At 33.9% G+C, this 21,531-nt stretch overlaps 3 protein-coding genes across 3 annotated transcripts; all 3 read right to left on the bottom strand.

The window, feature by feature from the left end:
• Positions 1-3,089: 3,089 nt before the first annotated feature.
• LOC129315092 (unknown seed protein USP-like) lies at positions 3,090-4,381 on the bottom strand. Its single transcript, XM_054958619.1, has 3 exons — positions 4,298-4,381; positions 4,089-4,131; positions 3,090-3,903 (listed from the first exon to the last, which is right to left on the bottom strand). Exons 1-3 carry the CDS (start codon positions 4,337-4,339, stop codon positions 3,257-3,259), a joined length of 732 nt encoding a protein of 243 aa, XP_054814594.1. The 5' UTR covers positions 4,340-4,381; the 3' UTR covers positions 3,090-3,256.
• A 2,098-nt stretch (positions 4,382-6,479) lies between these two features.
• LOC129316887 (ribonuclease TUDOR 1-like) lies at positions 6,480-10,985 on the bottom strand. Its single transcript, XM_054961268.1, has 6 exons — positions 8,230-10,985; positions 7,928-8,146; positions 7,696-7,844; positions 7,458-7,626; positions 7,300-7,382; positions 6,480-7,221 (listed from the first exon to the last, which is right to left on the bottom strand). Exons 3-6 carry the CDS (start codon positions 7,701-7,703, stop codon positions 7,176-7,178), a joined length of 306 nt encoding a protein of 101 aa, XP_054817243.1. The 5' UTR covers positions 7,704-7,844; positions 7,928-8,146; positions 8,230-10,985; the 3' UTR covers positions 6,480-7,175.
• Positions 10,986-16,645: 5,660 nt separating this feature from the next.
• On the bottom strand, positions 16,646-20,935 carry LOC129315356 (uncharacterized). The gene is made up of 3 exons (XM_054958992.1): positions 20,867-20,935; positions 20,184-20,298; positions 16,646-18,496 (listed from the first exon to the last, which is right to left on the bottom strand). Exons 1-3 carry the CDS (start codon positions 20,906-20,908, stop codon positions 16,818-16,820), a joined length of 1,836 nt encoding a protein of 611 aa, XP_054814967.1. The 5' UTR covers positions 20,909-20,935; the 3' UTR covers positions 16,646-16,817.
• Between the last annotated feature and the right edge of the window lie 596 nt (positions 20,936-21,531).

Here is a 21,531-nt window from a genome sequence, read left to right as displayed (position 1 = left end):
ATAAAAACATGTTATGTTATGTGACTATAAATATAAATTAATTGTGCTATTGGATATAATAGAGAGAGAGAGAGAATACAATAAATTAAAAACACATTTTATTTCAAAATAAAAATCACTAAACATAATGACACATGAAATTTTATTTAATTGAAATGGTAAAACTCTATTGGATATCTACAAAAGATATGGTGCATTAGTTCTATGCAAAAATTTCTTCCTCCGCATCTTGGACCATAAGTCTTGGGAATGGCATTTCTAATTAAGGTATCAAATCAATTAAATTTGGCAAAAGTTTTCAAGTCTTTCTAATATGATAGTACAAATTTATTGGAGGAATCATGGAGATTAATGGAAAAGAAACACAGTTCAAAAGTTGGACAAATTAACCTTTTGTCTGTACTATTTTATTTTTAATCATGATGACGGTATAATTTATAAAATTAAATTCAAATAACAATAAGATTAAGCTGGACAAAATTTTAAGAATATTAAATTGTAATTTAAAACTCAAAATATATAGTCAATTTAATTTGTTAATAAAACAAAATCTTAGGGGTGTTCCCACTTAATAAATTTTACATGTAATCTGACCTTACCTATGCACGTAACGTCTACAATCTATTATAGCTCGCCAAACAGACCCTTAGGCTTGCTTCTTCTTCTCATAATTTCCACTATAATTTCACATGCACACTAAAGCCACATTTACACGGCTCCATCTTCAGTGTGTCTCGTGTGCCTCGTGGAATATATGAGCGAAAATTGAATAACTTAGCTTTTAATAAGGACAAAACAATTCACCAGAGATGAAGGTACTGAAATCGAACCAAAATAGTGATTATATTCAAGTGTCTGTGGTTTAACTGTAGTTGATTCAAGATCAACCTAATCAAGATTAGACTAATAATTTAATTAAAATATATAAAAATATTCATATATATAAATATATAACCCTGAAAAGAATAATATTTAAATAAAAAAGACATTAATCTAATACAAGTAAATGGAACATTCATGCATCAAATAATCTAACAAAAATAGAACAACTATAGTACAAATCTGATGAAATACCTTTTTTTTACCAAACTCAAAATGATATTGGTTCAAGCTCCAATAAAGAGAAATAAGATAAAATAAAATAAAATTCAATCAGGTCGACTCATCCAAAACTCTTGACAAACTTTTTAGGAATATTGGTTCACCGATTCACTTATCCAAATTTCACATTTAAAATTCGTGTTTTTCAAATTCATACACATTGGAGGTATATCTAAATCAATAAATTTTTAAATACTCAAACAAAGCATTTGATCCAAATTTAAATTTATATATATATCCAAACATATCATTAACTTTTTCAAATCATAAACGTAAGGTGTCATTGTTAGGTCAATCATTAATACAAGTAGAGAAATCTTGTTTGACTCAATGTAGACTATTAAAAAATAGGTAAAATTGCGCTAATTAAGTCAAAAAAATTATGTGCCACATTGGTTTATAATTTTCTTTAGAGTTTTCATCATCAATTGTTCATTTGAGAATACTTTTCAGGGGTAAAAATACACTACAACCCCAAAAAAATCCCATCTAATTGATTTCACCTTTCCAAATAAGCAAAAGCTAAAGAAAAACTATATCTAATCAGATGTGAGGCCTTCGCTTGAACATCAATTGATGTTAACAATATTACTTTCCCAACACTGTTATTGAACTTGTAAGTATTTTGGAAGCTAAGGCTTAATAAGGCTGTGTTGAAATCAAGGTTGCGATAAGTCTTTAGTGACGTCTATATATTACTACAACCCTTTTTTTTTTCTCCTATTACAACAGCAAAAAATCTTTGCAACAAAGAGCAAAACTGTCGTCTATATATATTTACACATACATGCATACATGATTTTTAGATATAGAATTTGTCACCGTTACCTGTAGTTTAAAATAACAAATTTTTTCATATTCTCAGTCATGGATAAAAAAATTGTTGCTTATAGTAAGACAATAAGTAACAGGTTTAATTGTTGGTAAGAAATGGGCAACAGTTGGGCAACATTTAAAAATTGCTGTGAAATCATTAAATAGCAGAAAACTAATATATATTTCCTTTCCAATCTAGAATTCGAACCTTGATCCTCTTGACAAAGAACAAGAGATTGGATTATTATCTTACAGCATGCTTTCAAAGAACACGCTAATTATTCTGTATTCTTTTGTTATCTTTATAAAAAAGCAGAGAAAGAAATTTTGATGGGTTAGATTCAAATTGAATATACCATTCCAAATTCTTCTCTCAATTGTTCCACGATCATCATTGTTCTTTTTCTTTCCTGACTAATTTCCAATCACTTCCTATATATAGCTTCGATTTTGTAATTTGCTGAATTAAACTCAGATCAGATGACAAGCATCCCATTAATGTACCTGACCTGATCATGATTATCTATTTAATTCCTAATATACGAAATTCAATTAACTAACCACATGTAATTTTTATAATTATTAATGATTGGTTATTCCTTCACTTGATAATATCGTTAGCTACTATGCTTCGGGCTAGGGTTTCTAATGTGCCCTTCTTTAATGCCCCAACTTTTCAATTTTATTTTTTATTTTTCTTTGGATCATTGGCTTCTATATAAAATAAGAGACATTTGGATATTTTGATGAAGATGGATGATTTTTTAAAGAAAAATATCACAAATACACCCTTTTATTTTTGAAAAATCATAAAAAATATAAATCTTCACCATTTTGGGACATCAAGATATTCAAATGTCTCTTATTTTATGTAGAAGCCAATGAGCTAAAGAAAAATAAAAAATAAAATTGAAAAGTTGAGGCATTACAAGAGACATTAGAGAAGGGCACATTAGAGACTCCTAGCCCCTATGTTTCCTGGTGCTGTAGGTATAGCGCTCTTGGGATCTCAAAAGAAGACCCTACTTATATCTTAGTCTATGCTCTTGGTTCTAATTAATCATGTAATGTCGCCTTAGTCTTCAAGTATTAATGTATCCGACTTGAAAGTCGAGAACAAGTTTTTCTTTTTATTATTGATTTGTCAGAAAAGTGAGAAATGGAAAACAAGGTTATAGAACTGATGCTTTTATTACACAATACGCACGCATATAATATTTTATAACATGCAAACATTATACATAGTTTTATCTGGCGCACAACACTAGAACCCATAGGGCTATACATAGTGATGCTTTTATTTATAAGTCATAATCCAAAGAGAATAGTCTAGCTCGATTTAGTAAGCAGCCTTAAGCTCAATGTTCTTTGGAACCCAAGAAATAGCTCCAGAACCCAGAAAATGGCAAACAGGCACAGTTCCCGGCATGACCTTGAGTTGATGGAACAACTTATAAGGATCCAAGCCTCTTGTATCACGGTGGCAAAGAGCCACTATGCTTGTTCTCGTGCCATCTGCAGCTTCCATGGGAACTATGTAAGTGATTGTTGCATTCACTTGATGACAGTAAAACACAGGATTCTCGAAATTCAACTTATGACACATCACCCCTTTATTTGAAACCTTCTGTACACCCTCCAATATTGTGTACTGAGTTTGATGAGGAATGAAGGAGCTTGTCAATGCTACGATATCCTTCCCCAGCTTTGAAATGACAAAATCGAGTAATGATTCGATGGACTCTGCACAAAGCTTGTCATCTTCTCCTACAAACCTTTCCTTAGTATTGCATATTGATTCCAAGCTTAAATTCTCTAAGTTTGAATCCATATTGATTCTTTTCCATCCAAAAACACCAGAAGGTTGAGTTGAAGCTGGCTTCTCTAAGTCTGCATTCATGTTGTTCCTTTCCCGTCCAAAGATACCGAAAGGTTGAGTCAAAGCTGGCTTCTCTAAGTCTGCATTCATGGTGCTCCTTTCCCATCCTAAGGTACCGAAATAATTCCAGAGGTTTATTTAATTATATTTTTCATGTAATTATTTGCACATGAATATTTCACAGTTCATATATACTTGTAGACAAAACTGCTAAGAAGCAAAGGACTTATGAAGGTGTATCATTCCCAAATAGGGGAATCTGAATAAAGATTTGATAATGTTAAATACTGACCAGAACGAGACCACGTCGTTGCATCACCCCCAGCAAGAGCAAGCTGAACATACAATATCAGAAGCAAATTAAATCATGCACATATCGAAGTCGTTGTTTAACTTTATGCGATGTTATATATTAGAGAGTTTTGTGAATACGCTATATCAGTAGAAAATTTAAAGTTTAGATGAAAATATGGAAACAGAGAAGAAAAGATCGAAGCTTACACATAACAGAGTCAAAACAACAAAACGAAGAAACTCCATCATAGAAACGGCGAATCAAGAGAGAGAGAGAGAGAGAGAGAGAGAAGGGAGACAACGAATCATTGAACCAAGTGCTTCCTTTATATAGACGGATTGGCCATTATAGAATTTAATTTAATTATTGTAATTACTCACATGATTGATTTTTAATAATCAATAATTACTGATATATATTGATATAATGAAAAATTAATCACTTGGTTCTATATTTTTGACTTAATTATAACTTGATTCTTAAATTTTAATAGAATACTACAACTTGGTCCCTAGACTTTAACATATTGTAATTTAGTTCTTATATTTTTAATCATTTAAAATATTTAATTTAAATCTTCTAAAGTTGGAATTGGTGAATTTAGGTTAAGTTTTTTTTTTAGTATCTTTTGCTCAATTTATTTTTTTTATAAAATATAAAATTTTTTATCTCTTTCTTAAAAAGAAAAACTTCACAAAAGTTTAACAATTACAACTTAAGGATTTAAATATTAAAATATTAGTCCTTAAGCTTTAGTGATACTTTATTCTTTATAAATTTATTTTCTAAAATGTATGGACTATTAGAATATATTAAAAAGTCCTACTTTGATTAATTAAAGAATGAATTAAAAGAATATAAGATTAAGGTAAGCCCTGTAAAATTAATTCAAGGTATTTTAATAGAAGACAATTGCATAATATATACCTAATTTTCAAAAATTTAATATGATATCAAAGGCGAAGTCAAAAATGATTAAAAAAATGAAGATTGTGGTGATCTTCACATCTCTGACACTCAAAAAAAATACAAATCCAAACAAAGAGAAGAAGAAGAAATGAATGAAGGAAAGATAAAGAGGGAAAAAAATAGTAGGAGGAGTAGAATATATTAACATAAAAAGTCTCACATTGATTAATTAAAGAATGAATTGAATGTATATAAAATTAAGATAAATCCTATTACATTTTCTCAAGATATTCTGATTGAAAGGCAAACATAATATATACTTGATTCTCAAAAATTTAATACAAACCAATAGTTTAAATAGAAAAAAATTATAAGTATTGAGTTATAACGAGTTAAAGTTAAAAGATTAAATTTTAACTAAGTCAAAATTATTGAGATTAAATAACGAGTTAAAGTGTTCCATCAACCTTCATCATCCCACTCAAGTCTTGAGAGTTAGAGAATCAGATTTCTATTTAAGGTATCAAGTCATTTAAATTTGGAAAAAGCTTTCAAAAGTCTTTTCTCCACTGCTGGTATGATTATTATTAGACATAGACGAGTCATGGGGAATGGGAAAGATCACAATTAAAAAAAGTTCAGAAAATTAATTTTAATTTTCTCTCCACAATTTATCTTAACTATTTTAATTTAGCCATATGCACTCTTAATTTTCTAAAAAATTAATTCATACTCTGTATTTTATTACTGTCTAGTAGGCAACTCATGTAATAGGAGAAATTCTTGAATAGACCAGGGAGTCTACCTAAGAATTTCTCCATGTAATTTATCCAAAAAAAAAGAATTTCCTGATTGATAAATTAATTTTGTTGCTAAATTTGTAGTTAATTTACGGCTTGCTAATATTTAGTGAGGGATAGTGTTTTCCTTACTAACTAATCAAGGGATTAGATATTAGCAAGAAATTTAGGTCCTTGATAATTCAATGCTTTTAGCTAGAAATTTGTGAGGATTGACATTGTCGCTAAATTTAGTGAGGAATTGTGTCCTAGCAATATCTCCACTAATTGGCTCTAATATTTCATCAACAGTGACAAATTAGTGAGGCCTTATTTTCCCAGCTAAAATCAGAGACATTGATTTCTCACTATTTCCTTGCAAATTTGTTTAATTAGAGAAGAATATCATCTTCACTAATCGTTATTTCCTCACTAAATTGCACATTGGCTTTGTTAGAATTAAAATTTATTGGTTATAAAAAGAAATCTTGTTCAATCAAGCAATTAACTTGCAAATGAAATTTCTATTAGCTAATAATTCAATTCATCAGCAAGAGCTATATAAGAAATTTAAAGTACATAATACAATATAACACAAGTGATTCAATCCATTAACCACATATCAAAAATCATACAATATTGCAAGTGTAGAGTAATAAACCCATATAATATTATAAGAGTTTTAAAAGTATCTCAAATATAAAATAAAAGAAAAACTCGGGGAATAATTAATGAACTTCCAAAATTTACTTTGGCCTTTCCACCGTTCCAGTTGCTAAGGTACGTTAAGCTACAAGAATTTTCCCTTACACTACTTTATCTCAAAATCCTCTAGGAACAAGGACACCATCAGCTCCCTGAAGCCAAATATTAATAAAGTTAAAAAAATAGAAAGTAGTAGCAATTAAAGAGAGGAGTTTTATAACTAAAGTAACAAGTGGCTTATAAAAGTAAAATAACCTGCTTGTGTTTAAAGAGTGGCCTTGTGATGTTATCTAATACCCTAACTAATCCTGGAATCATTACAGGTTAGAAGAAAAAAGATGCAGTATCAAATAAAAATTTGAAATCAGATTAATGAGATGAAATCCACTTTAGTTTTATCAAATGGAATTAGCATCTTACGTAAGGAAAAATAAAAGCAGCTCTAGGGTGAAGAAAATTAAGTTTTATAGAGGAACAGGCTTACGAAAAAGCAACCATCAGGAGAATTCCCTCACCCCACGAATTCAATCCCTATTTAACTGTCAATGTTTTCTGCATAGGCTTGAATACACAGCTAAGGTTTCAGGCTTGAACTCACCATTGCCCCGTACCAAGAATTGTCTACTAGAAAATGACAAAAGAACATGAGGTTCGTGAAGGCTCAAAGAAGCAAGTTGTTGCTGAATCGATGCTATCTTTTGATCACCAACAGTCTGTACATAGAATTTACCACCTCGCTGACAATTTATAGAAATAAGTAAGTTATTCACATTTTTAAACACAAGGATCACTTATGAAAAGTGTATCCAAAGCACCTTGAGCACTTCTTGCGGTTGTGCTTGTTTTCAGCCGCTGCACCATGGGACACTTCCTCCCCTTCAACGTAGTTCTCCCAAATCTGCAAAACAATTCATCTTAGAATACTTGAAAGGAAAAAGAAGCAGTAATAAGACCATAGTAGTTCCTTTCTTACCTTAAGCTTTTGCCGCAGATTGTTCAGGTTGCTCGAAAAGGTGAAAATCAGGATGCCAAAGGAGGTTTGGACTCTTGCAAGGCCAGCTTCAAGAAGTACAGCTATTGGTCCTTGACTCCCATAAGGATCCCAAGAAAGTTCCAGTTCTATCGACAGTTTCCACTTCAATCTGCATAGAATATATATTGTATAAATGAAAGCAAAAATGAAGTAATATTACACTCAGAAATTGGATTACCTCAACATCCCTCTGCATAATCTTTTGTCTCATTAGTGCAATTGCTTCATCAAAATATGGCTCATCATGACCAGGACATTTGATACCAAAAAAATGAAAAGGCAATGCTGCATGTTTCTTTGGGAATCAACAGCTTTCTTGGCCGGTGCCTAAGTGGGGCAAAAAGTTCCAAGTCATATTTTATAACCTTGAAAGTAGAAAGAAAATTCAACATAACAATCATTATTCTCACTATGGTCAAGTCAGTTATATGCATGACTAGAGGATCCTTGGCAGAATGGATTCCTTTCTTTCCAGAAATAGTCAGGTCAGTTTTATGCATGACTGGAGGATTGCCAATCTTTGGACACCTGATACTTGACAGGTTGACTCGTCGTTCTGCTAGTGGACTACCATATGGGATGGAATCATCAGCAACAATTATGCAATCCCCACCTACAAACTTTACCACCTGGAAAAGTCAACTTAAAGTATTATAAGATGACATTACTATTTGATTATTTATTGTAAGGATATGTTTGGACAAAACTTTACCTTTCCTGTAAAATTCAGGTCATGAATTGCTTTTGAATTTGTAGCCGATCGTATATATGTCCAGATCCTTAACCTGCTCTTCTTTGCCTGAAGCTCTGCATCCTTCATCCTCCGCTTTGCATCATCTTCCATCATATTTGCACTCCATTCAACATATTTAGCAAAGCCCAATGTTAGGCCTGCCAACATTTAGGGCCACGTATACAAGCGAAGGCCCAAAGGAAATACCCAGGAACAGGGATAGAGTGGAAATAATGAAACCTGACACTGTCAGGTAGTGGAGGGGTAAAAAGGGAGGGAGGGAAGTCACAGGAAGGCAGGGAGTATCGTCTTTGGGGAGAGGGCCTGGCCTCTTGAAAACCAGGTTGTTCAGGGGTCATTTCTTTTCTTTCTTTGTTCCCATTCCAGAACTAGAGTGAGTAAGGCTGATTAGTGAGTGTATTCTCTACATTTTCCTTTCATAATAGAGGATACCAGTGAAATATTCATCATTTTCCTGTCATTAATCTCTAGAAATAGCTGTTATTGGTGTTAGTCCTATCATTTTGGTATCAGAGCCATCTATTCTGGGGTATGGTTGGTACTAGAATGGAGGGAAGAGTTGAGCATTTAGAACGAGTAGTGGAAGAAATGCAAAGGAAATAAGGGGAGACTATAGAAAAAGTTACCAGTGTCGAAGCTTCAATGGTGCTCATCTTGCGACAGTTGGAGGAGTTGAAGAACACTATAGAAGCTAACAACCCGCCACCTCTTCAACCACCTTCACCACCGCCACCTCCACCGGAGGACGAACCAAGGAATGAAACCAGGGATACAGGGTTAAACACTGATGACCGAGAAGGCATTGGACAAAATAAAGGTCTTAAACACCGTCGACTTGAATTTCCTTTATTTAATGGTGAGGACCCATTGGGATGGATTTTCAGGGTAGAGCGATACTTCACAGTGAATGGAGTTGGAGAAACGGAAAAGCTGGATGCTACTGTGGTTAGTTTAGAAGGTAAAGCCTTAGCGTGGTTCCAATGGCTTGACACACGCACTCCAGTGCACTCATGGCAGGAGTTTAAAAGAGAAGTGACAGACAGGTTTCATTGTAAGCAAATTGGTGGAGAACACGAGCGTTTTTTGGCACTTAAATAAGAAGCGACAGTGGCTGAATTAAGAGAGAAGTTTGAAGTGCTATCAGCCCCTTTATCCATTGTACCCGATGAAATGCTAATGGGGGCCTTTCTGAACAGATTGAATGAAGAAATTAGAGCTGATGTACGGCATATGCACCCCAAGACCTTAAAGGAACTCATGGACTTCACAGGTCAGGTAGAGGATAGAAATAGAATTAAGGAAAAGGCACTGGAGGAGAAGAAAAGCAGGGCAACAAAAACAACATTTGGTGGTAGCCGATGGAGTGATCTGAAACTCGTGACTCCTAAGTTCAATTATATGGAGACGTCTAAGAATCTGAGCGTGCCACCGATGACAAAGACCTGGGGGTGAAGACAAACGAGGATACCAGGTCGACGCAAGTAAAGCTGGCAAGCTCTATCACCTCGTCAATTAGCAGTAGCAGCAGTGTGATACCACGCAAGTGTCTCTCTGAAGCTGAAATAAACAGGAGGCATGAATTGGGCCTATGCTTTAAGTGTGAAGAGAAGTTTGGCCCAAACCATAAGTGTAAGAATAGACAATATAGGCTCTTGGTTTTGGACGATAAGGACATTAGCCCAACAGAAGAAAGAACCGTGATTGAAACGAGAGAGCCCAATAATGAGGAGGAGCTCGCGTCCATGGAATTATCCATGGCTACTACAGTGGGTCTTACGAGGAAACGAACGCTGAAACTAAAAGGGAAGACACGCGGAAGATAGGTATCTGTGTTAATTGACTGTGGTGCCACGCATAACTTCGTGGCTGCAATGTTGGTTGAAGAGCTCAAGATTCCAACCAAGACCATTAAGCGATACGTAGTTACTGTCAGAGATGGACGGAAAGTGTTCTCTAATCTTAAGTGTCCCACCGTGGAATTAGAGATACAAGGGATGAAGATTGAACAATCCTTCTACCCGTTTAATTTGGGTAACGTGGACCTTGTGTTAGGGGTTGAGTGGCTGGTATCTCTAGGGGAAAAACGCATGAATTGGCGGCAGCTTTATATGAAAATAAAAGTTGGAAAACAGTGGGTATGCCTCAGAGGAGACCCTTCCCTATCGCACGCCTAAGTCTCACTTTGGATAATGAAGAAAAATATTCAGGAGATTGGAGTAGGGTACTTAATCGAGTTAGCAACTTTGCAGCAGCATGATGAGGAAGTTCCATTGATTGTACAGGGCGATGAGGCTAAGATACTTGAGGAATTCCTTGCTGTGTGTGAATCAAGTAAGGGATTGCCACCAAGACGCACTCATGATCACTCCATAATCATCAAAGAAGGCTCACAACCTACAAACACACGACTATATAGGTATGGACATGCCTAAAAGGTTGAGATTGAGAAGTTGGTTAAAGAAATGCTGATGGCAGGGATAATACAACCTAGTACAAGCCCTTACTTAAGCCCAGTGCTACTGGTAAAGAAAAAAGACGGTAGCTGGAGGTTCTGTGTTGATTACCGAGCCCTAAATCGTATTACAGTGCCTAACAAATATCTTATTCCAGCTATTGATGAGTTATTAGATGAGTTGGGAGGAGCAACAATTTTCACCAAGTTGGACCTCAAGTCAGGTTATCATCAGATTCGAATAAAAGAGGGAGATGAACCCAAAACGGCTTTTCGCACTCATGACGGCCACTATGAATTCAAGGTTATGCCATTTGGTTTGATGAATGCACCCTCTACTTTTCAATCTCTTATGAATGACATTTTTAAAGATTATCTACGAAAGTTTATACTTGTATTCTTTGATGATATATTGGTGTATAGTAAAGACAAGGAGTCTCATCAAGAGCATTTAAGGAAGACTCTATAGCTGTTAGAGCGACATCAACTAGTGGTGAATCCAAAAAAATGCATGTTCAGACAGAACCAGATTGAGTATTTGAGACACATCATCTTTGCGGAAGGAGTGAAAGCTGACCCTTCCAAAATCACAGTGATGCTGCAATGGCTGAAGCTAAAGAATCTGAGGGCATTGAGGGGGTTTCTTGGTCTCACAGGATATTATCGCAAGTTTGTGAAGGGATACAGTAGAATAGCAGCCCTACTAACTCACCTACTCAAAAAGGACTCTTTTAAATGGGATAAAAAGGCTCAGAAGTCCTTTGAAGATCTCAAGGAGGCCATGACAACTCTGCCCGTGTTGGCAATGCCTGATTTCAGTCAGCCTTTCGAAGTGGAAGCAGATGCTTCGGGGAGAGGAGTAGGGGCTATTCTGATGCAGAAGGGACGACCCATAGCTTATTTCAGTCAGAAGTTATCTAAAAAATGCCAACAAAATTCTGTTTATGAGCGAGAATTAATGGCTATCGTATTGGCAGTCAAAAGGTGGCAACACTACTTGTCCAACCAGCCTTTTATTATCAAAACAGACCAGAAAGCCCTTAAATATCTCCTCGAACAGAGAGTCCTAGCACCTGATCAGTAAAAGTGGGTGACAAAACTCATGGGATATAAATTTCAAATCCAATATAAGCCCGGAAGAGAAAGCCGTGTGGCTAATGCACTATCTAGACGTGATATGGAATTGGAATTAAGGGCTGTGTCTATGTGGCAGTATGATGGGGTCGACGAGCTGGTTGCTGAAATTTCAAAAGATACACGTCTTCAAGAGATTATGCAGTAATTAATAGAAGGCAAAGGAGCACCGAAAGGATATACTATGAGACAAGGAGTGATATATTTTAAAGGGAGATTAGTGCTACCCAGGAGTTCTCAGAAAATTCCAGCATTGATTACAAAATTCCATGACTCACCTATGGGGGGCCACTCGGGGCATTTAGGGACTTACAAGTACCTCACTGCAATGGTATTTTGGGAAGGTATGAAGAAAGATATTCAAGAGTATGTGGCGAGATGTGAAGTTTGCCAGCGCAACAAGTATGAGGCTCTAAATCCCCCTGGGCTTTTGCAACCGTTGCCTATTCCCCAAGCATCATGGGAAGATATTAGTATGGACTTCATAGGGGGACTGCCAAAAAGTGGCCGATTTAACACAATCTTGGTAGTGGTTGACCGTTTAACCAAGTATGGGCATTTCCTCCCTTTATCGCACCCATATAGTACTAGAGAGGTGGCTGAATTAATGGTACGAGAGGTTATCAAATTGCATGGGTTCTCGAGTTCTATTATATCCGATAGAGACCGTGTTTTTATAAGTCAATTTTGGAGAGAGCTTTTTAGCTTGGCAGGAACCACTCTCAAGTTCAGCTCTTCCTATCACCCCGAGACCGACAGACAAACTGAGGTGGTCAATAGAACTTTAGAGACCTACTTGAGGTGTTTTGCTGGTAAAGCTCCAAAAAAGTGGGCTAAATCGTTATCTTGGGCTGAATATTGGTACAATACCACTTATCACAGTGCTGCTAGGATAACTCCTTTCAAGGCACTATATGGGAGAGATCCACCGACATTTTTGAAATGGAAGGATCAGCCTTCACAAGTCCAAGCAGTGGATGAGTTGATATAGGAAAGAAACTTGATTTTGGACGAACTCAAAAGGCAACTAGAGAAGGCTCAAGTAAGGATGAAGAATCAAGCAAACAAGCACCGAAGGGAAATCCAATTTGAGTAAGGAGATTTTGTCTACCTTAAATTGAAACCGTATCGGTACAAATCACTAACCAAGAAACCTAATGAAAAGCTGTTCCCTAGATTTTATGGCCCTTATAAAATCTTGGAGAGGGTTGGCAAAGTAGCATACAAGCTAGAGTTACCTCCAGCAGCTCGAATACATAATGTATTCCATGTATCTCAGCTAAAACGGGCTCTAAAACCTTCAATCACTGCCTAACCCCTCCCTAAGGGCCTCACAGAAGAGCTGAAGTTGCAAATTCAGCCGGAAGAAGCTAAGAGCGTGAGGAGGATCAACAATGGAAAGTTGCAGATTTTAATTAAATGGAAAGATCTACCTGACCATGAGAATACTTGGGAGGATGCAGAAGTGCTAATGGCACAATTTCCCCACTTTCACCTTGAGGACAAGGTGTTACTTGTAGGGGAGGGAAATGTTGGGCCTGCCAACATTTGGGGCCACGTATACAAGCGAAGGCCTAAAGGAAATACCCAGGAACAGGGACAGAGTAGAAATAACGAAACCTGACACTGTCAGGTAGTGGAGGGGTAAAAAAGGAGGGAGGGAAGTCATAGGAAGGCAGGGAGTATCGTCTTTGGGGAGAGGGCCTGGCCCCTCGAAAACCAGGTTATTCAGGGGTCATTTCTTTTCTTTTTCTGTTCCCATTCCATAACTAGAGTGAGTAAGGCTGATTAGTGAGTGTATTCTCTACATTTTCCTTTCGTAATAGAGGATACCAGTGAAATATTCATCATTTTCCTGTCATTAATCTCTAGAAATAGCTATTATTAGTGCTGGTCCTATCACCCTATATTATGGGAGAAAATAAAGTGAGATATTCTCAGAATATCTTTTTATTCACCACTAATTTACAGTAGAAATATTTACAGTTGATATTTCAATCAAGCAGAAGAATACATCAGTACCAGAGTATATATAAATCACAGAGGCTTAAATAACTCTAATAAATCCCATGGAGTGAATAGAAACCTAGTAGGAACAGCAAACATAATGTGTCCATCTTAAATCCAATGGTCAGCATATGCTTAGAAAATAGAAACCAATAGATATAAGATTCCTTTAGTATCTATCATGCTTATCATTCAGAGTTTAAGAATTGGCATGTCCCTTCTAAGGACCCTACCCAAATTAAGTACATATTCAAAGTTAAATTGGCTTTCAAATATGAGTAAAGCAAAAGATGAAAGCCTATCTAATTAAAGAAAAATAACTTGATCCAATCCTGGTAGAAAACGCATCAACCAAGTCTTAACGCTATTGTTTATGCTAAGTGCATGTAAAACATACCAGCTAAGAGAGCATGCATATATGCTGAGTGTTGATCAACACACAATCAAGGAAGAAGCAATTTGATCTTTGGCAACTCAAATGGTGACGGCAGCTGCAACCGTGACAGGGGCGACGATGAAGATGGTAATAGTGACAATGCAGCAGCCGGAACAGTGACGGAGGAGCACTCTCTCGCTTGCTTGCGTTGTGGATTCAAAGGATAGTAAAGTTGACGAATGAACATGAAGGAAGAGATGAGCTTTCATTGAAATTTTAAATAACAGAGACTTAAAATTACCTAAATATTTTTTATTATTCAAATGATAAATTTAGTTTAAATCTAAATTCACGTCCATCCTAACATAGCATAATAAATTGGGAACAATAAAATAAAATTATAGAGAGCAAAATCAAAAATGCAATCAAAATACCTGCAACCTATTATTAAATTTTTGCTTATTTTTAATTCTTTTGTTGATAAAACAAATTCTTAGAGGTGTTCCCACAAATAAATTTTGCCTATATATAATCTTAACTTGCCTTTTTACTTATCTAACCTACAAGCAATACTATTATACATTACACATGGACACTAAAGCTACTCTCTCTGTTTTCACTTGTTAGAGAATCTTTCACTTTTGATATTTTTTTTATAGGCAAAATCACATATCTTAATAAGTATTTATTACAAATTTTTTAAATTATCCTCATAATTTATATTAACGAGAAATAATTAATATATACTTATATTGATTAACACACAAGGCATTTTAGTTCAATTTCTTTATTTTCAGGTGTAATTATTATAGTTAATTAATTTTTTTAAATTTTGTGATATGATTTTTTTATATATAGAAACAAAGGAAGCACGTATATTGGGCTCCATCTTTGATGTGTCTCGTGTGTCTCATGGGATCCATAAGGGAAAGTTGCCCGTTAGGACCAAGTGATAAATAATAAGTGCACGGGCATGACAAAGCAATCAAAATATAAATGATGTATCATTTTCATAAATATTTTTATTAAAAATATGATTAAACAAAAAACATTGCAAATTCAATTAATTAATTGAAGAAGATTGGTTTTAAAAACTATAATAAAATAAGAAAATAAAAAAGTAAATGATTCTTAGATTTTAAGTACAATTGAGATCTATGATTATTTATCCCATTGCATTTCATAATACTAAAATTACTTTCTTCATAAATATTTTTAATGAAAATAAGTGCCAATGTAGGATTTTAAAAATACTTAAAAAAGCTCTCTCAATTCATAAACAAGTGTTTAATTTAATTAATTTCTTAATCTTTTGTTATAATTAATAAAATCTAATTTTAAACTCTAATCCTAATGTAGCTATGAAATGTTAGCAAGTATATCTCTATCTTACTAACAAAAAACAATCCATTCATCGTAAAATTTTTAAGATCTTGCACTAAATATTTTATCCAAGTTGTATACTCAAGGTTGCCCTCGCGAGCATCACCCAAATGAACAAAACAACTAAATAGTGACCAAATATTTGAAAGCATGAAGAAAAGCAGAATAAAATCAACACTTATAAATCATTAATCTAATTACAAAGAGAGGAGAAAATTAGTGTTAATCTGTTCAAAGATTTAAAATAATCCTAGAGTAAGAGTTTAGCTACTCATAATCATTCAAAAGATACAAATATACAAAATATTTTAGCCCATATAAGAATATAATAGAGGAAATGGGAAGAGTAACAAAAAAAATTGAAGAAATGAAGCTTTAAATGTCTTCAAAAAGTCCAATCTCTTGATTTCAATACTTTCAATGCCTAAATTCTAGCACAGCTAAGATCTAAAGGTGTCTTAAGGTTTGAAGAATTCCTCCTAGGTTGAACCAGCAACAAATATATAAGCAACCCTAACATTTATATAATACAAGGAGGAATAATAGAGGAGAAAGAATAACATTTATATAAGCAACTAATGACATATATATATATATATAGAGAGAAGGAATAACAGAAGAGAAGTAAAGCTCCACAATCACTAGATTATGGCCAAAGACCAAAGAAAACTTCAAAGAGGGGAAGAGTCTTCATAAAATTCATCTACCATATTGTTAGCATTTCCTTTATCCATATATCTTCACCTTATACCCTTTCAGTTCCTTTTAAGCCTAAAATGATCGGCCCATTAGTGTACTCTTCATAATCCTAGTCCATATGAATATTAAGCTGGTTCATTACATCTTCATTGTTGCAAGGTGTTGTCCTAATTAAAAATTGAACTTTATGTTTTAGGTTCTGTTATGTAACATGGCCTTAGTCTTCAAGTATACTGCATGAGACTTGATGCTTTAGCTAGAACAAGGAGTTTGTCTTTTATTTATTGCTTTGTCAAAAAAGTGAGAAACTACACCGAACAGGATTATAGATTTTAATGTTTTTATATCACAAATATAATACATATATTACATAACATACAAGCATTATACAGATAGTTTTATCTAGCACACAACATCTAAACACATAACGATACATGGTGGTGCTTTATTTATAAGTCATAATTGAAAGAGGTCAACCTAGGTAGCCTGGCTTGCCTAGTAAGCAACCTTAAGGTCCTTGTTCTTTGGAACCCAAGAAATAGCTCCCGAGCCTAAAAAATGGCAAATAGGCACAGTTCCTGGCATGACCTTAAGTTGATGGAACAACTTATGAGGATCCAAGCCTCTTGTATCATGATGGCAAAGAGCCACTATATTTGTTCTCGTGCCATCTGCAGCTTCCATAGGAACTATATAAGTTATTGTTCCATTCACCTGATGACAATAAAACATAGGCTTCTCAAAATTCAACTTGTGACACATCACTCCTTTATTTGAAACCCTCTGTACGCCTTCCAATATTGTATATTGAGTTTGATGAGGGACAAAGGAGCTTGTTAGAGCTTCAATGTCCTTCCCCAGCTTTGAAATGACGAAATCAAGTAATGATTCAATGGACTCTACACAAAACTTGTCATTTTCTCCTATAAACCTTTCCTTAATGTTGCATATTGATTCCAAGCTTAAATTCTCTGAGTTTGTAACCTTATTGTTCTTTTTCCATGCAAAGACACCATAAGGTTGAGTTGAAGCTGGCTTCTCTGAGTTGTCATCTATATTATTCCTTTTCCATGCAAAGACACCATAAGGTTGAGCTAAAGCTGGCTTCATTGAGTCTGCATCCATATTGTTCCTTTTCCATGCAAAGACACCATAAGGTTGAGCTAAAGCTGGCTTCTTTGAGTTTTTATCCATATTATTCCTTTTCCATGCAAAGACACCATAAGGTTGAGTTGTAGCTGGCTTCTCTAAGTTTTCATCCACATTATTCCTTTTCCATGCAAAGACACCATATGGTTGAGTTGAAGAAGGACTCTCTAAGTTGTCATCCATATTATTCCTTTTCCATGCAAAGACACCATAAGGTTGAGCTGAATTTGGCTTCTCTGAGATTTCATTCATATTGTTCCTTTTCCATGCAAAGACACCATAATGTTGAGTTGAAGTTGGCTTCTCTGAGTTTTCATAAACATTGTTCTTTTTCCATGCAAAGACACCGTAAGGTTGAGCTAAAGCTGGCTTCTTTGAGTGTGCATCCATATTGTTCCTTTTCCATGCAAAGACACCATAAGGTTGAGTTGTAACTGGCTTGTCTGAGTTTTCATCCATATTATTCTTTTTCCATGCAAAGACACCATAAGGTTGAGCCAAAGCTGGCTTCTCTGAGTTATCATCTATATTGTTCCTTTTCCATGCAAAGACACCATAAAGTTGAGTTAAAGCTGGTTTCTCTGAATGTGCATCCATATTGTTCCTTTTCCATGCAAAGACACCATAAGGTTGAGCTGTAACTGGCTTGTCTAAGTTTTCATCCATATTATTCTTTTTCCATGTAAAGACACCATAAGGTTGAGTTGAAGCTGGCTTCTTTGAGTTTACATCCATATTGTTTCTTTTCCATGCAAAGACACCATAAGGTTGAGTTGAAGCTGGTTTCTCTGAGTTTTCATTCATGCTATTCTTTTTCCATGCAAAAACACCATAAGGTTGAGTTGAAGTTGGCTTCTTTGAGTTTTCATTCATATTGTTCCTTTTCAATGCTAGGATGCCATAAGGTTGAGTTGGGTAAGGCGAGTTAAATGTTATCTTCATCTCTTTGCCAGGATGAAGGTCATCTTCAAAGAAACTAGTATAAGGATATTGAGTATCTTTAATTTCTCCTTCGTTCACACCTCCTAGGCATTACCAAATTAGTATTTGTTAATTTAAGATTGTACAAGTATAAGAAAATAAGCATTATAAATTGTGGCATTGAAAAGATGGGGAATTTTTGGAATCATGTTTCAACATGTACGTCCAACTATAATATTATGCACAATATTTGAGGTTGATCTCTTTATGAAGCAAAAAATATTTATAGTTTAATTTAGGGATAATAAAATTTTTAGTTTTCAAGTTTGTTTCAGTTATCAATCCGGTTCCTCAGGTTTAATTTTTATTAATTGATCCTTTATATTTTCTAAAATTATCATGTGAGTCTTTTAAGTATCAACACAGAAATTGACTTTTAAATTAATTTAATATGTAAAGTATATTGGTCACTAGACAAGTATCTATAGCTATATGAGAACAAATTAGTTTTCAAATCAATTTAATTTTTATCAATACAATTCCTCACATTGCGTTTTGTTCTTTTGTTTTTTAAAATTCTAGAATATGTTTTTTCTTAACTAAGCAATTACATTTCTTTTCATTACTTTACATGATTGTCATCAATATTCTATTATTTATATCAATAGATGTTAATAGTATTATCTTCTCTTTAAATAATAAGAACTAAATCAATAATTGAAGTAATAAAGGATCAAATTAATAAAAATTAAACTTCAGAAACCAAATCATTAACTAAGACAAACTTGAGGGATTAAAAACTGTTAAAGTATATAATGATATTCTTTTTTAAAAATAACTTAGTAAACTTGGATTTAAAATCTAGAGGTGCAAAATCCTGGGGCTAGTGGAGGTAATTATAAAAATGTATAGGACCAACGTGCCCCCTCTCAAGTGTTCGTTGCTCGGCCACAGCTCGGTGTATAGTACACTAAACTGATTCAAATTAAATCAGATTAAGAGAGGATCAGGTTACCCTACAACATAATTAAAGTTGTCCTTTTATTATGTTCAATTGTTAATGCACCTTTGTAATATTTAATTGTAGGCATAATAAAATTTGTAATCGTCAATTATAAATTTTAAATCCTTTAAATTTAATTTTTATCAATTTAATTTTTTATGTTTTTTCTTAAATTATCATGCTAGCCCTTTAAATTTTAAAACATGAATTAACTCTCAAATTGATCTAATTTGTAAAGTATATTAATAACTAAAAAAAGTATATTTATAACTTGACGTGTTTATATAGCTAAATGAGAACAAATTAATCAGTAAATCAATTTAATTTTTATTAATTTAGCTCTTTAAGTTGTGTTTTGTTTTTAGGTTTTTTAAGTTTTTGGGTTTAATTTTTTTTCTACCTAAATAATTACATTTTTTCATTAATCTACATAGTTGTCATTAATACTCCATTATTCATGTCAGTAATCATTTTATTTTCTCTTTAAACAATAAAAACCAAATTGATAACTGAAATAAATTAATAAATCAAATTGATATAAATTAAATTTTGACGGACAAAATTGACAACTGAAATAAACATGAGAGATTAACATTTTTATTATCTCTTAATTGTGTTCTTTTTGGTACTTGTGTATAATTCTCCCCTCCCCCTTTTATTTTAACTCTCTAGTTTATTCATTCTTTTCTTTCCTCCAAATATAATACAGCTGTAAGAGCTGATATATATATATATATATTTTAAAAACAAGGAATTCAAATAGAGATTTGAGAATTTAAAGTACTGACCAGATCCCAAAAGATACTCTAAATTCTTTGGCAAAGAAGTGTCTGGCCAGATTGAACGCCAGTATTCTTCAGCCGAATGAGACGACGTCACATCGTCCCTCCCAGCAGCAGCAAGCTACAAATATATTATCCATAGCAAAACATGCACCACGGAGTTGTCATTTAACTTTATTTACGTAATATCTAAGTGTTTTGATTTTGTGATGTAACTATAAACAAAAAAGTAATAACATGATCCGTCAGAATGAAGTCACAATTTCTTTTAAAAAAAAAAACTTATTCCAAAAGAACAGCATGTTAGGCAAAAAAAATTAAAAAATTCCTTGAACTTATTAATGTTCACTTCACTTGTGGGAGTCATAACAATAAGTGTCACCCTATTCGAGAGTTGACATCCCTTATGGCTCCAGGCTAGGGCATTGCACTTATCTTCTGCTAATAATTAAAGGTCAATGTTACGAGCACAAATATAGAGAAAGAGAAAGAGCTCATTTCAAAAAAAGCCTATTAAATGAAAGAGTTTCTTACACGTATAAGCTCTGCTTCACTTTTGAAGCTCCTCAAAGTGGACTCATGACCGAATATTATTAACATTTGTCTTGGGAAGCACAGTTAATTAAAACTACAGAAGATGTTTAGATGAAAATATTAATGAAACGTGGAAGAAAATTGAAGAAGCTTACACATAACAGAGCTAAAACAGCAAGCAGACGAAGAGACTCCATCACGGACACTGAAGTGAAGAAAGAGTAAGCCAAGTGAGACACTGAATCGTTGAGCCCAGGTGCGTCCTATATATAGAAGGATTGACCATTGTTGAATTACGTAGAGGTAATATCTAGTGGAGAAAATAACAGTGAAGGACCACTTATTTGCGAAATAATTAATAGCAACTAGTGGCAGAGACAGTTTAATTTAAAAACATAAAGCAAGTGAATGATTTCTAGAATCAGATATTTTAGTCTACAAAACATTCATTAATTAATCACGCGACACATGAATGATTATTGATAATCAATTATACACATATAGATGGGTATTGGTTGATTGGTTTGTTCTTGTCTTTTTGTTTCTTTTAGTTTGTATCCTAGATTTACTGCTTTATTTCTTTTCTCTAGTTTGTACTGTTAGGTGTTCTTTTTTGGATTTACAGGGGATTAATGTGTGTAATTTGCTTTTTGATGATTAATAAAATTGGTTTGTTTGGCTCAAAAAAAAAAACTGTTTTGTTTTTTAATTTTCGTATAAAGTAGTTAAAAGGTGCTTGTAGCTAGAAATATTAAAGGAATGGAGAGGGAATAGTATAGTTATTTCTTGTCTCCTTTCAATTAATGCATATATTGAACGG

This window comes from Prosopis cineraria, unplaced genomic scaffold (assembly GCF_029017545.1).
Source record: "Prosopis cineraria cultivar Desert tree isolate PC_DT_omini unplaced genomic scaffold, ASM2901754v1 PC7, whole genome shotgun sequence".
NCBI lineage: Eukaryota > Viridiplantae > Streptophyta > Magnoliopsida > Fabales > Fabaceae > Prosopis > Prosopis cineraria.
Note: the sequence above shows the minus strand (reverse complement) of the source record. Positions and strands in the feature narration are given on the sequence as shown.